The sequence below is a fragment of the Athene noctua genome, chromosome 7 (assembly GCF_965140245.1).
Source record: "Athene noctua chromosome 7, bAthNoc1.hap1.1, whole genome shotgun sequence".
Lineage (NCBI taxonomy): Eukaryota > Metazoa > Chordata > Aves > Strigiformes > Strigidae > Athene > Athene noctua.
In genome coordinates, this window is record NC_134043.1 from 1,692,687 (window position 1) to 1,707,650 (window position 14,964).

The following is a 14,964-nucleotide window of genomic DNA, read 5'->3' on the forward strand; positions in this document are numbered from 1 at the left end:
CCCCATCCCATCCCCAACCCCATCCTCAAACCCATTCCCATCCCATCTCCATCCCAACCCCATCCCATTCCCCTTCACATCCCCATCCTATCCCCACCCCATTCCTAATCCAATACCATCCCTCTCTCCACCCTCAAACCCATCCCATCCCATCTCCAAGCTCAGCCCCATCCCCATCCTATCCCACCCCATCCCCATCCCATCCCCACCCCAACCCAAATCACCCGCGAGGCCAGGGACTGCCCCACAGGTGACTTTGGGGTGCCCCTAGCCCACACACAGCCCCTGTCCCCCCAAACCTGCTGTGCACCGAGCGTGCCGGGGGTGCCCTGGCTTGGGGTGGGGGTCGGGGTGCCCTCCCTGGGAATGCCGCCTTGCCAGAGCAGGGAGGAGGAGGGCAGGAACACTGCCCAGGGGCTGCTTTCTCCACATACACCCCACAAATCCCAGCCGGGGCCCCACCGGCTCCTCCAGCCCCAAGCACCACGAGTCAGAACCGTGACGCTTCCTACAGGTGGTCTTTGTCCAAATCCATCCCTCTCGCAGAGCGCTGCCAAAACACGGGGTTTTCTGCCCCTTCTTTTCCTAGATGCTTTTTCCACATCAAAACACGGTCAATGAGAACATTCTCTTCCATCTCATAGCTCCCCAAAATACTCTTTAAAGCACCTACTATTTCTCGGTGCCTCCCTGCCTCCAATTATCTGCAAACCTGGAGGAGGGGAGAGGAGTGATCCCCCCCGCCCCGAGCCTTTACATGCAACTACTCTGCACCCACCTGAGACTGCGCTGCCTGAAATCCGTATCCTCAAAGCTTTTAGCAACTTTTTTTCACTGGGCAAGATGAAATACACTTTACTCCTCAAGGCTAATCCAATTCCAGTTTGGAAATCCTAAGGATGAAAACAACAAAAACAATGACAGGGGCTTTAAGAGGTTAAATTACACATCTCGCCTTCATCCTGCTGTGAGCCTGCTCAGACCAAGGCTCACTCTTTATGTTGTTTCCTTACCACAGAAAACTCATAAAGATGAAATCTCCATGTTAAAAGTCACCACGTGCATGAGCAAGAGATCCACAGTTTCTCTCTTTTGTGCGTTTTGACACAACCACTCCCATTCTGCTGCGATGTCCTGTAGAGACTGGGCCTAATGCTGCTGCTGCCTCAGGGCACTGTGAGACTCACGTCTTCGAGAACATTTCCAAAGCACTTTAAATTTAGGGTATGCAAATGATTAAGCCGCAGAAATCTTGCTAGTGGTCTGCAGAGCATGAGCGGGCGCATAGATCCAGCTCTCCTTACTCTCAACCACTGGCTTTTCACAGCTGAAAGAGTACGCGGGGCTTCCCCAGCATAACTTGGGGTGGGAACTATTTTCCTGGCATAATTTGGGGATGGGATCCATTTTCATGACAAAACTTGGGGATGAGATCCATTTTCTTGACATAAGTTGGGATGGGATCCATTTTCTTGACATAACTTAGGGGTGGGAACCATTTTCCTGGCATAATTTACAGATGGGATCCATTTTCTTGAAATAATTTGGGGATGGGATCCATTTTCTTGACATAGCTTAGGGGTGGGAACCATTTTCATGACATAACCTGGGGATGGGAACCATTTTCCTGACAAAGCTGAGGGACGTTTTCCTAACTGCTGCTGAGAGGTGCCAAGAGCTGGTAAGTGGGGAGGAAGGCGAGGGGCAGCCCCCGACCCACACGCCCGCCGCCCCCTCCAGCCGCTTCACACAGCAAGTCGAGAAGGCAGAGGAACCAAAACGGAGCCGCGCAGAGTTGGAACATCTCTTCCAGCATTTTCCTCTGGCTAAAATAACTGCCAGGTCTCCCTTTGCTAATTAGAATTAATACTATCTTCCTCCTCCAACAGTAAAAACAAAATGTTCCCGTCGCGTCCCATCTGATAAGGCAGCGCGGCTCATCCAGCGCGGCCTCGTAGGTGGGCTGCTCTCGGCAGAAGGCAACGCTGGGCTCCGGGGGGGGGACCCCAAAGCCCTTTGGCCACCCCCAAAGCCCTCTGCCAAAGGAGTGGGGTGCATTGAGACCGGGACGTGAGGAACGGGTTACGTCAGGGCTCTGGGTGATTGTGTCCGTTAACAAAAAAGCCGCTGCACTAAGAGAAATCAGCTGCAAGCGGGGCACAAAACATCGTTTTTCTGTGCCTGGCCTTGATCTTGCTGCAAATTTAATCCTGTGCAGAGCGGCCCTGGAGAGGGGAAGATGCTGCGTGGCCATCACCCCCCACCCCGCCGTGGGCAGCGTCTGCTCGCAGCCCCCGGCACGTGGATTCCTCCAGCTGGTTGCGATAATTAAATCCAAACCCCCCGCTGCCGGGAGCTGCTGCCCCCCCTCCATTTACCCCCCAAAACCTTCAAAACAACCGATGGGGGAAGCGGTCCCACTGGCAGCAGCGGGGCTGGACCCTGCCCCGAACAACCGCTGAGGGGGGGGCGCGGAGCCCCCGACACCCCCAGGAACCGAGGGAAGGCGCTTTAGTCCCAGGGGCTGGGCAGGGGGGTGCAGAGGTGCACAGCCCCCTGTCCCAGTGGCAAAGTCATAATCACACCGGGGTGTCACCGCTCCCGCTGTCACCTCTCCGGGCACCGCGGCCTCCAGCGGCGCGTGGGGACATGGCTCCAAAACCCCACGACCCAAAAATCCATGGGTCCCTGAAAAACACACTGCAGTGGCTGAGCCTTCAGTTAAAACCGAGCTGGGGGGGCTGGTTGGGGATGGTGAGGTTCAACCACCTGAGCCCACGGGCCCCCCAAAGGGCTGGGCTGGCTCTTCTACAGCCCCAGGGACCAGCACCGCCCTCCTCCCCCCACTGCAGAAACCTCCTCCTCCTCAAGATGTTTCCCCAAAAATTCCCCAAACCCCATTCCCTGGAACCCCACCCCTCAGCCCCCGCTCCCTTAAAAACCCACTCAGAAAATCCTGCCCCCCCCAGATCTGCTCTCTGACGGTCTATTCCCCTAAAAGCACCCCCCAGACCCCCACCCCTCAGCGCTGGCTCCCTGAGCCCCCCCCCAAAACCCGTTGGCCAAAAGCTGCTGCCCAAAACTCACTGGCAAAACCCCAGCTCCCCCAAAACGCGCTTCCCCGACACCCCCCTAAATCACTCCCTTAAAATCCCACTCCCCAGCACCCCCCAAATCACTCCCTCAGAATCCGGGTCCCCAGCACCCACCGAATTATTCCCCCAAAACCCACTCCCCAGAACTCTCCAAATTACTCCCCCAAACCAGCTCCCGCAGCACCCTCCAAATCTCTTAAAATCCCACTCCCCAGCACCCCCCACCCCCCCAATTATTCTCCCCAAACCTGTTTCCCCAGCACCCTCCCGATTACTTCTGTAAAATCCATCTCCCCAGCACCCCCCAAATCACTCCCTCAGAATCTGGCTCCCCAGCACCCACCGAATTATTCCCCCAAGACCCGCTCCCCAGCACCCCCCAAATTATTCTCCCCAAACCTGTTTCCCCAGCACCCTCCAAACTCCCCCCCCCCCCCCCCAGCTCCCCCCAATCCCTCCCTCAAAACCCCGCTCCCCAATTTTTCACTGAGCATCGCAACCCCCTCCCGGCCCGGGCTCCCCCGACCCCCCCCTCCCCTCAGCCTCCTCCGTTCGCTCCGCCCCGCCCGCCCGCGGCCGGGGGGGCGGTTCTGGGAGGGGAGGGGGAGCAGCGCGGCGATCTCCGCCGGCGCGGGGCAGCGCGGAGGGTCCGGTCTGCGCTGGCGGTGCCGCCTGGATGCGGGAGGCGGGATGAACGGCTCGGCGGCGGCGGGGGGGCTGCTGGCGGGGGCCGGGACGGCGGCGCTGGAGCTGGAGCGGGCGCTGCGCTGCTGCACCGCCGCCTCCGTGGTCACCGACGGCGGCGGGGGAGCGGCGGCGGCGGCGGAGGACGAGCGGAGCTTGTACATCATGCGGGTGGTGCAGATCGCCGTCATGTGCGTCCTGGCCCTCACCGTCGTGTTCGGCATCTTCTTCCTCGGCTGCAACCTCCTCATCAAGTCCGAGGGGATGATTAACTTTCTGGTCAAGGACCGGCGGCCCTCCAAGGAGGCGGAGGCGGTGGTGGTGGGGCCCTACTGAGCGCCGGGACCCGCAACCCCACCGCCCCGACGGCCCCCCCGCCCCCCGACGGCCGCACGCCGCCCCCCCGCCTCGGACTGCCCCGGCCCTCCTTCGGACGGACTCGCTGGGGATTGACTTTTGTTGTGTTGGGGTTTTGTTGGGTTTTTGGTTTTTTGTTTGTTTTTTTTTTCTTTCGGATGTTTGGGTTGGTTTTTCTTTTTGTTTTTCCACCATCAAAACAACAGCAAACGACCCCGACACCCCCCCCTGCCCTCCCCCGAGATGGCGGAGGCCGGTGAGACGCGGGGGGTGCCCGGCCCGAGCGGCCCCGCCCGCCGCCCGCCGAAGTAAAACGTGTGCTCTGATGGCAACAGGTCTGGGGCTTCTCCTTTTCTTCCGCGGGAATAAATCCCCCCTCGAGTCCCGGGGTCCCGCCGAGGGGAGCGGGGAGGCGCCGCGGGGTGCGGGGGGGGGGAGCGGGGGGCAGCCGGGCTTCCCCGACGCCAACCCCGGGATGGAGCAACCCCCCCCCAGCCCGGCCCTTGCCTTGCGGCTCTGCTAAAGCCCGCGTTTGAGACTCACTTCCCAGCCCCTCTCCCCCTCCCCGGGTTGCCGCAGGCCGGCTGAGCGGTACCCGCGGAGCCGCGCGGGCTGTGCCCCCCCCGGGGCGATAACCCCCCGCTGTGCCCCCTCCGTCCGTGGTTAACGCTGGAAAACCACTGTATGGACTTTTTATTACCCCACCTGGGAGCCTCAACAGGTGACTTCTCCCGGTCGCGTTGAAGGGAGGGAGGAATTGATGCGAGCGCAGGATTTTTTTTTTTTTTTTTCTCATCCGTTTCCTCTGTAGAGATAACGGAGCGCCTTTCTACGAGAGGGTTGCGTAGCTGTTTGTCATATCCCCGGGGGCTCGCGCTTGGTGGCTGCTGAGAAATCCATCTTTCCACATTTGCTGTGGGAGGAGTGGAAACGCTGGCCGGGGAGCGCAGCAGCGGGCTGGGGTCAAAAAGGCTCAAGCAATCTGCATGTGAGAAAATATCTCCCATGACGCCCGAAGTCCTGCAGTAAAACTGTTAATTGTCAATATTTGTAACGCCGATAAGGATCAGGAAGTTTTCCGTGCAGACTTCAGACCGCTGGGGTTCCCCTCAGTTGATGCCGAGCGGGTGTGGAGGTGGCCAAGCCACCGAGTGATGACGGACATCTTCAGCAGAGGGTATCGGAAGTTTCCGTTTTGATAGAGGAGGTGAAACTCAGCGTTTACAAAACGCACCTGAGCTAGAAGGGGGTGAAATAAAGCTGGAAGTCTGAGGCAGCCGCCTGACTGCGGGTGAACTTTTGGTAGAAAATGAGCCAAGGCAGCGTAGCTCAGCGCAGTCCCGTTCCCTCAGCCCAGAGCCGTGCGCTCGCTCCTTTACATTTAAGGGAAACACAAAGAACAGATCTGCCTGTTCTCTGGGAAACAAGCACACGATGGGCTTTGTCCTTCCATCAAAATAAATGTTACTGAGCCGTCTATTAGCTGAAACATTGGGGAGAAATTCAACCAAAGCTCTTTACCCCTTAGTGCCGGGGAACTGTGAGATAAAGCAGAATTTAAAGATAATACAATAAGAGGGAAGACTCCTAATGTAGATGTTTCGGTCATTAAAAAGCACGTCCAGCTTCCTAATTTGCATCACTTCGTGGTATTGCAGATAACACAGTCGTTCCCGTAATCTGGCTTGCAAGGAGTGCTCTGCGTGTTTGAACACTGAGAGCTAGATTCATTAGGCATTCTTTATTAATTATAGTGAACACTTGAAGTAGAATACATTTTGATTAACCTTTGCCAGAAGCCACAGCTTTTTCCAGCACCGTAAATCCGAGGCACCGGCAAACGCCTGGTTCTGTGATAAAATCGCAGAATTTTCAAGCTCAGCCCAAGAGCACGCGTGGCCTGGTGCCTCTCGCCTGGGGACCCCTCACAAGGTGAGAGCCCCTTCCCAAGTTTGTGACTCTTCGACCCCTACAGAGGGGCCTCGCTTCAGGTAGGGAGCAGCTGGGAGAAGGGTTTTTCCTACTCGGTGATGCAGAGATGCTCAAACATGTCTGGTCCATCAGCTTGGCCTCCCTCCCTCTCTGCGCCGTGGGGACTCCGGGACCGGAGGAGAGGAGAGCTGGGATGTGTATAACCCGCGGGTGGGCAGGAGGATGACAGCACGGGGAGGAAGCGCCTCTCAGACACCACCCGGGGCTCTGGCATCCACCTCAGCCCCGCCTTCGCAGCTCGGCCCCTCTGGTGCTGGGAGCAGTGTTTGGGCAGGTGTCTCCTGCCCGGCCCGCGGGCGCTACGGACACATCCCCGCTTTATACAGGCAGGTCTTGTAGCCCGAAGCGCACCTCTGTCCCTTCCAGACATGCCTGCAAAGCCACGACCTGCATCTTCGAGGGGCGGGAACCCCACGGTGAACTTGGCTTTTTCCGATCACTGCACACATCGTTTCAGGGACATTGGTGGAAGAGCTGCTAGGAGAGGCTGTGGTGTCAACCAGGGCAGTCCCGTCAGATCCTAGAACAGGCTGGAAACCAGATCAGCCTTGCTGCAGTGCTGAGGTGTTGGGAAACGGGTGGGTTTGAGATAACACCAGCGTGGGTACCCAGTGGGTACCCAAAGGAGGGCTCCACCACCTCGCAGTTGGTTTGAGGACACTATGAAGAGCTGACTTGCTTCTTTGTACTTGTCCCTTGTTTGATTCCTCTTAAACGGTGGAGCATGTTCGACTCCACCACCAACACTTGAGAGGCCTTTCGTTGATGTGCATTCCCGTTTCTTCATAATGTTTCCATCCGTGAAATTCCCAGAGGAGCAGAAGACAATGAGAGGGACCTGGTAGACCTGACGCGGGCTCTCACAGGGGAGATTTACAGTTTGGGAGGAAACCCTGCCCCTTGCGACACCAGTGGCTGCTGGTGGGGGTAGGACCTGGCAGCAGGACCTTTCCCAGCAGGGTTCACGCTGGGACCTCTCACTGCAGCCTCTCGACGGGTGTTTCGGGGAGAACAACACCCCAAAAGGCCCTACACCCCCAAGCAGAGCAAGTCCCTAACGCAGCATTATTTGCAATTCTTCTCAAATCTCATTTTTCTTAAGCCAAGGTTGAAGTAGTCTCACCTTAGGCTGTCTGCATACCTAATTACTGTCTAGAAAGGAACAACATAGTAGTTCTTGCTTTCACCCTTTCAGCTCAAAACGCGTGCTAATCCTCCAGGAGGGAAACCAAGAGGCATCTTAGGCACTTCCCAAGCGCTCACTGAAGTGGTTTGTTCGATATTTTAAATGGGAAACACTTAGGAAAAAAAACACTCTAGCGACTGCAGTTGCTTTTAGATAACCCTGTGAATGTACTCAGGCTAAATTTGTCTAGATGCCTGTACAATTTTAATTGGATGCTTTCCACATCTTTTTGGTAATAATAATCAAAGAGTGTCTGAAGTACACAGAAAAGGTGCACTTTAGCAGTTCAGACATACGCAGGTGCGGGGCTTTATTCCAATTTCATATTCAGGCAAAATTCACATCGATTTTTAAAGCAGTTTAGCTTTAATAGGGAAAATAAGAACCTGCTGCTCATCTGCAGTTAAAAAAACCAAAACTTCACCGTGACAGGCACAACGCACGTTACAGCTTCATGATTTATAAATTTTTCATATTTATCACTGAAAGTGGCCATGGGACGATCCTGGATCGGGCAGCACACCCAGCACAGGGTGCTCACCTCGGAACGCAGCTGGGAGCCCTTAATGGAAACGTGTTTCCTAAAAAATCTTCATGTTTGTATTCAGCCAGGCGACCCATTTTAAGAGGCAGCCCTAGCTGCCTTTGAGCCCGTGTTAATTATCATTAAAGAATGAGTCATTAAAAGTGCTCCTCCTCTCTCGACAGCCCTGTTTGTGTGCATGAATGGATTATGCTGTTGCCATTGATTTCAGCAAACCGTGACTGGGGCTGTCTAACTGGTGGAGCTGAAGGAGCCCTGAGGGACATCAAGTCTTTCAATTCTTTTATATTATAAAACAGCAGTGTCCTCTCCATAATTAAGGTTTAAATTTGCTGTCCAAAAATCTAATTTTCTGTTAGCTCACCATTAGGAAGTGATAGCTGTTGTCCATCGCACTTGCTGGCGTGGCTGGCAGCCAGTTTTTCTCCCAGACAATTCAGCCAGTTGTGCTGCTCCCAGTCTCTGCTGCACCGTTACTGGCACGGCGACACAGGCTTCTCCATCAAAGGAGAGAAAAACGGAGAGAGAAGAGTCAGAAAGCCGTGGGAAGTGTTCAAAATATCGGGGGAAAGCACCACGAACGGCACCGAGGGGCAACAAACTGCAACTTAAACCAAAGGAAAACTTCCTTTTGATTTGAAAAGTGGTTCATTTGCGAATGTCTGCCAAAGTCTGAGAAATTATCAGGTTCTGAAAAAAAAGGGGTAGATGTTTGTAGGGAACATGAGGGCATCGGCTCTCACTCGGGTAGGGAAAGCAGGTGAATCACCCGAGGATCAGCCCCTCGGTGCCGGGTGGGATGCAGGGGCTCCAGCCCATGGCTCTGCACCCCCAGCTTCTCCTGGGGGCCTTCCCCCAGGCACCATCCTCCAGGCACGCTCCCCGCAGCATGGCCAGAGCGCCCCGTACGGACACCCCAAGCCAACACGAGTGTTTTACAAACACAGGAGTTGGGCGGCTGTGCTGCAGGAACTAATTTTAAAGCTGTTCGGAGCACCTGTTTGCATTAAGGCTCAGTTCTTCTCTTGTCCCAAGCCAGCACGTGTGCTCAAATGCAAAATTTTAACAGCACCATCTTCTCCTTTCCCTCCTTCACTGAATATAAATCCAGGCCAAAGTGATATTGGTGACTGCACAATTTATCCTCCCTGCAATGTATTTGTAGGGGGCTGCTTTCTTTTATGGGACACCTTTATTTTTTAATGCCAAAAATTAATTGTATTTTTATCGCTGGGGACCAGACACAATCACTGAGGAAAGAAACCAAAGGAAGCCTGAGCTCTTCAGGACTAAGCGTATCCATCAATTTGGCCACCGGCAGCTTGGGACCGATTCCGCCGTTATAGAACGTATTTTTAGCACATGGAAAAACAGTGTCATGAGCACATGATATGAAAAATACACAAAGCAATATATCATTTTTATGTCCTTTATTCTATCATAATCAGGTTAGGAATTTTTTTTTTTTTTTTCCTCCCCCTATCTTGCTTCTATTTTGGAAATGTCTCCAAGGAGGCAGCCTGGAGGAACGTAACGGCCCATCAAACCCGCGGCGTGTGCGTGCGGGAGCGCCGGCAAAGCCGCTGCCGCACCGAAGGAGACGGACACGGGGCCTGAAGCAAAGTTAGGGATGGTTTTACAGCCTAATGTAAATGTACTTGTGCATAAAATCTCGGTTTTATGCTTTATTTGCAAACGTACCTTGAAATAATGGATTGGTAGCCCCCGCTCTGGTTCATTCCTGGATGCTGAAAGCTGGTGTGTAAATCCCATTTAGATACCACTGGCAAACGAGGGGATGAGCAACAAAAATCACCAGGTAACTGGAAAAACACAGGAAGAAGCAAATACACATTAAAAAAAATACAGAGTCTTGGACAAAAAAAAAAAAGGAAACGAGTGCAGAATGTGCGATACACATCTACAAGGTGACCTGATGGGGCAGAAAATATTTTGGAGGTGAGCTCTATCCAGAAAAGATAGGCTGGGCTGGGAGAGGCCAGACTGGAACAGAGCAATTTGGCTGGTTTGTAGTGAAGTCTTGAAAATGAGAGAGACTAGGCTGTGAAATAATCTCTATAGGGAAAACGATAAAAATTCTTTTATTTATGACTTGTACTCTAAACTTGAGCATATATTCCCTATGGGGTATTGCTGCATTTACCAGAAGCTGGACCTGGGTTGCTGATGCCACCTCTCCATCGCTGCCTGAGGAAGTTCCCTGGTTTAGCTAATCGCTGTGTATCGCTGAAGCTGCGGGAATGAGAAATGTCAATCATGCTGTAAATATTAATTACACGTAAGAACTACTCAAAGGTTATCAAGCAAAGAAAACAAGCTGAATTACGCTCAGCAATTTCAGAAAGTGGAGAAAAAAAGGCAGTTTTCTTTAATTCACTCCCCTGCAGAACACCACGGGCTGTTTGACAGCAAGGGAGACGTTTCGAATCCTGTTACCCATTAGGGCACGTGTGTGTGTAATGGAACTGCCACTCAAAGCCTTCAAAATATAGATTCAGTGTTTCACAAATCCATCCAAACTCTCATTAAAATCCCTACAAGGCTAATGAAAGATACGTCTCCCCTTCCCTTTGCCAAATATGAACTTCGAGCTGCCGAAGAGCCCACGTTCGGGGTGGAGGCGACCACCGAGATCATCCGGAGCTGAGCCTACAGGGCAGTCACACACAAACAACCCTCTGTCTCACACCATTGTAAGGGGCAGGAAGACGGGGCTGACACGTGTTCGTTTGCAGAGAAATGCCCCATAGTCTAACGAATCTCTTTCCCCATCCACTTGTACCCAGCAGCAAACACTCCCTGGTTCCAGCTCTCTGGTTTTCACTGGGGCATTCCCGTGCCTTGTTGGAAGAGAGGAAACCACACGTTATCTTAAGTAATTCTGTTGTTTGCGCACTCCGTGCACTTGCTACCACTTTTCCTCCTTTTCAGACGGTACACCGTGACCATTTTGATAGATAAATAACACCTTGAACTCGAACAAAGCATATCCACAGGATATTCTTTAAGTGAGAAATGAATTACCTTAGAAAAAAATGTGGCGTTATTGGAAAATGGAGCACAGCAGGTATTAGCTAATGATACCTAACTTTTGTCATACCTTGGACAAAAAAGGAAAATATATGCATTAATTAAAGCAGACTTTAGGGAAAATATTATTAACTGGTGCTATAATAAAAGCCAAAGGCTCCCGGGAAGCTCCGCTGTGCTGCGGCAGGGCTGTACAGCGGGGCTGTGCGGTTGATTTGATTAAATGCACGAGACTCGGCGCTTGGCGAGATGTGGAACAGCACCTGATGGCCCTGGAAGAGGGATAGGAAGTGTGGGACCCCGCAGGGGACTCTGGAGACTCAATACAGCTGGGAGGTGGGCAAGACTTCAGCTCCTGACTAAATGCCACAGCTTAAACAGACCCCGCTTACCCACCCTCAGTGGATAAATTGCAACCCCACGCTAAATCCAGTGACTTTCCTAGATCAAAGAAAGGTGGATCAAGGAAGAAAACCGCAATTTCATATATTCTGTCTAAGCTCTTTCATATATCCTACCTAAGCTGGTGAAAGTGGCCTGTGGCACAGACCGTACTTGTGGGAGTTCAACCGTACCCATGGAAAGTGTCAAGTTAGACTGTAAAAACACTTTTAATAAAAGATTGCTGCCAAGTATCGATGTTCTGTCATTTGCAAGCTAAAATCCGGGAGCATTTAAAGCACTGTACTGTTTTTAATTTTGATTAAAGGCCCATACCGTGCAGCAGTGTTGACATCCCACTACTACCACGGCTCAGTACCACGTACTGTAGATCCAGGGCTTGTAACTTGGTTCTAGCTTTGCTGCCCAGCGGGGCAAGGAGATAACAGCTTCTTTCATATCTCAGCAGTGCTGCAAAACTTCATTCCTCTAATTGATTGAAAAGAGGGGTTTTAGCGAGCTCTTGAAAAATGTGAACTGTCATTGACTCAGCCCAGCGCTTTGAGATGAAAACTCTAAAATAATTTATTCTGCTCTTAACCAGCCTAAGCAGGATCAATAGTCCCTGCTTTAGCAAGGGAGTTGGGGTGTGAGAGGCAATTGGCTGGTGGTGGAGCGCACCCAGTTCCTGGCCAGGAGCATGCTTCTTCATTTACTCTTGGGATTTTTATGTTGAAATGCCAAATGAATTCTGCCCAGAACGTGCAGCGCCGTGAAGCAGTTCCAGTCGTTGTCTGTCATTGCCGCGCTGTGCCTCGCAGCCAGGGCACACTCATCCTCATCTTCGCCGCTTGGACCCCTCCGGGGATGCACCAGGGAGGAGGTTTCGCCACGGTGTGCATGGGAAACAACGCTCAATCAGAGAAACCGCAATCAATTTAACAATAAAGTGGGAGCTTTCTCGTTTCTAGAAGATGTGAAACACCCTTTTTCTTAGCACAGCAAAGGGAGGTTATAACTTCCAGCAAGAACTCCTCATCGCACGGCCAGCACACACTGTGTCTAAACAGCCCTGGGCAGACACTTTCTTAAGGCTTGAAAGCTTCCAGAAAAGAAGATTCCACCATTTCCCTGGATAACTGACCCCAGAATTTTCCCTAAGATCTAACCTCAGACACCCGGACTGCAAACTGACAGTTTTTCATGATCCATTGGCAGCAGCCTGGGAAAATAGCAGGTCGTGCCCTTCCTTGCCTTATGTGCCAGCTATTGGGTGGAAAATCAGAACTGTTTCTCATCTAGTTCTGACGTTTCTTTGGACCAGAGACTGTCACGGGTTATTTTCTACTTGGTAGAGAGGTTCAAAGGGAACATTCACCTTGCAGTCATTTACTTAGAAGTAAGGGTGGGCCCAGGGGAGGAGATTAACAGCAGGACACAGCACTGACGATGACTCCCAGCGTGGAGGGGCGTTCCTGTCCTTCCTCCACCCCTGCAATGCTGCCTCCTCCTCATTCACTACTCATCGCAGGTGCCCAAACCCCTCAGCCTCACAAGCTCTTTTCATATTTTAAAATCACGAGCACCAGTGGGTATGGAGATGGCTGGATGTTCCTAATCATTTCCCGCTGCCGCGCTGAAGGAGGAAGCCCCCAAGCAAAGCACTCGGCAGTTGTCTCACTTCATCAGCAGAGTTCGTTTGTGTTGGATCATCCCCCAGAGCCACTGTGCTCCTGAAGAGCTGCCTCTGTTACCAACACCTCAGAGAAGTCAGTCAGCCAGGCGAGGATTGCCTGGGGAGCAGAAGGGAGCATGGACAAATCTGGCATATTTCCAACAAAACATGGCTCTTTGTCTTCTGAAGATACCAATCCAAAATCGGTGCACGCAGAGGTGAGTAGCTCAGAGTCGTATTTTAACAAGCCTGTGAGTCTTGGAAAGAGCTTGCCAAGAAGCAGTAAACTCCTCGCTGAAGGTGGTAACATCTCTGAGGTGTGTCGTGGAACAGAAAAATTAAACATAGTAAGATGTGTATTCGGGTGCCATGGAGAGACCAGTGTCACCATTCTGTCATCCCTTAATTAATCCATTTTTAAATGACGCTGTGTCTAGAAAAATATCAGATATGGAGCTTAATTTGTTTCCCGTCTACGGACATTCAGCCACGACTGTTCCAATGGCTGGTTATCCTCAAGGTTCAGAAATTACCCACAATTTTTGTCCAGATATACCTCATGTCACACATGGATTTCTTCTTTTTTTTTTTTTTTTCCTCCTACAGTGGAAGGCTCTACGTTACCAATTTCCATTTCACGTATGAGGCTTAGAAACGGTAAGCCCTGAACTTCCTTTCAATTAACCAAAAGACATGCTTTTGGTAGCACAATTGTGCTGTCTGAATCTTTGCCAAATAATCACTGTCCTTTTTTTAAAATTTTTTTTTAAACTTGGGATGTTAGAACTGGACACAATGTTCCAGTCACAAAGCAACACAGCCTCCCTGCCCCATAAATCTGTATTCTTCTGTTTAAAAATGTGTAAGGATGCTAATTGTTCTTTTGGTCCCAGTGTCACACTTCACACCTACCTTCAGCCGATTCCATCGCAGTGACATAGAAACCCCTTCAAAATCCTGGTTCCCAGGGCACAGTCCAAGAGGCTATAAACATCACCTGCCTTCTTCACCCTTACATTTTCCATGTTAAACAATACCAAAATGGACAGTGCATGAAGGGTAAAGTGGGATTGAAAACATCTATCTCGTATAAAGCCACGCAGGTCAGCAGGAGTTGTGTTGGCCTTTTGTAATCCACTATTTCAAAGTTTTGCTGCTCCCCTGTCATGCCTGTCCATGGATGGACAGACGGACAGGTGGATGGATGGAAGGTTGGGTGGGTGGAAGGTTGGGTGGATGGATGGGTGGAAGGTTGGGTGGATGGATGGGTGGATGGATGGGTGGAAGGATGGGTGGAAGGATGGGTGGAAGGATGGGTGGAAGGATGGGTGGAAGGATGGGTGGAAGGATGGGTGGAAGGATGGGTGGAAGGATGGGTGGAAGGATGGGTGGAAGGATGGGTGGAAGGATGGGTGGAAGGATGGGTGGAAGGATGGGTGGAAGGATGGGTGGAAGGATGGGTGGAAGGATGGGTGGAAGGATGGGTGGAAGGATGGGTGGAAGGATGGGTGGAAGGATGGGTGGATGATTGACTGATGTGCAGCGATTAGCAGGGGTGCTCCTCGCAGGCTCTCAAAGCTTTGGCACAGTGTTAGACGTGAAATATCACTTTATACCTCTGGGCCTCTCCAAGCAGGCTAGAGCTCGTTCAAACAACATCGAGAGCCCTTCACTTGTTCTTTACATATTTTCAGAACAAATTTGTTTAACATTTCTGCCTTCACTCCCCATGACTAACAGATGTGTTGTTCCTATCTAATAATCTAGTAACAACACCATAGATAGTATTCTTTCTTTTACTAAAACACTTATTTTTTAAAGTCTTGTTGCACTGTTTTCTGCTTGCATTTCTCTCCCCTTTACTCCTTTATTTTACCAGAGTGTCTGGTTTCCAATTTTTACAGTAAACATTCAGGGTTTTTATTTAAGATAAGCCTGTACGTAGCCATTCTCACTCACCTTATAGGTCAAGATCATTTTTCTACAGCGGGGTATGTGG

The 14,964-nt window shown here is 51.6% G+C and overlaps 1 protein-coding gene across 1 annotated transcript; it reads left to right on the plus strand.

Moving 5' to 3' along the window:
- The first annotated feature begins 3,698 nt into the window (after positions 1–3,698).
- On the plus strand, positions 3,699–4,273 carry RPRM (reprimo, TP53 dependent G2 arrest mediator homolog). The gene has a single exon (XM_074911009.1). The coding sequence runs from the start codon at positions 3,786–3,788 to the stop codon at positions 4,113–4,115; it is 330 nt and encodes a 109-aa protein (XP_074767110.1). The 5' UTR covers positions 3,699–3,785; the 3' UTR covers positions 4,116–4,273.
- The last annotated feature ends 10,691 nt before the right edge of the window (positions 4,274–14,964 follow it).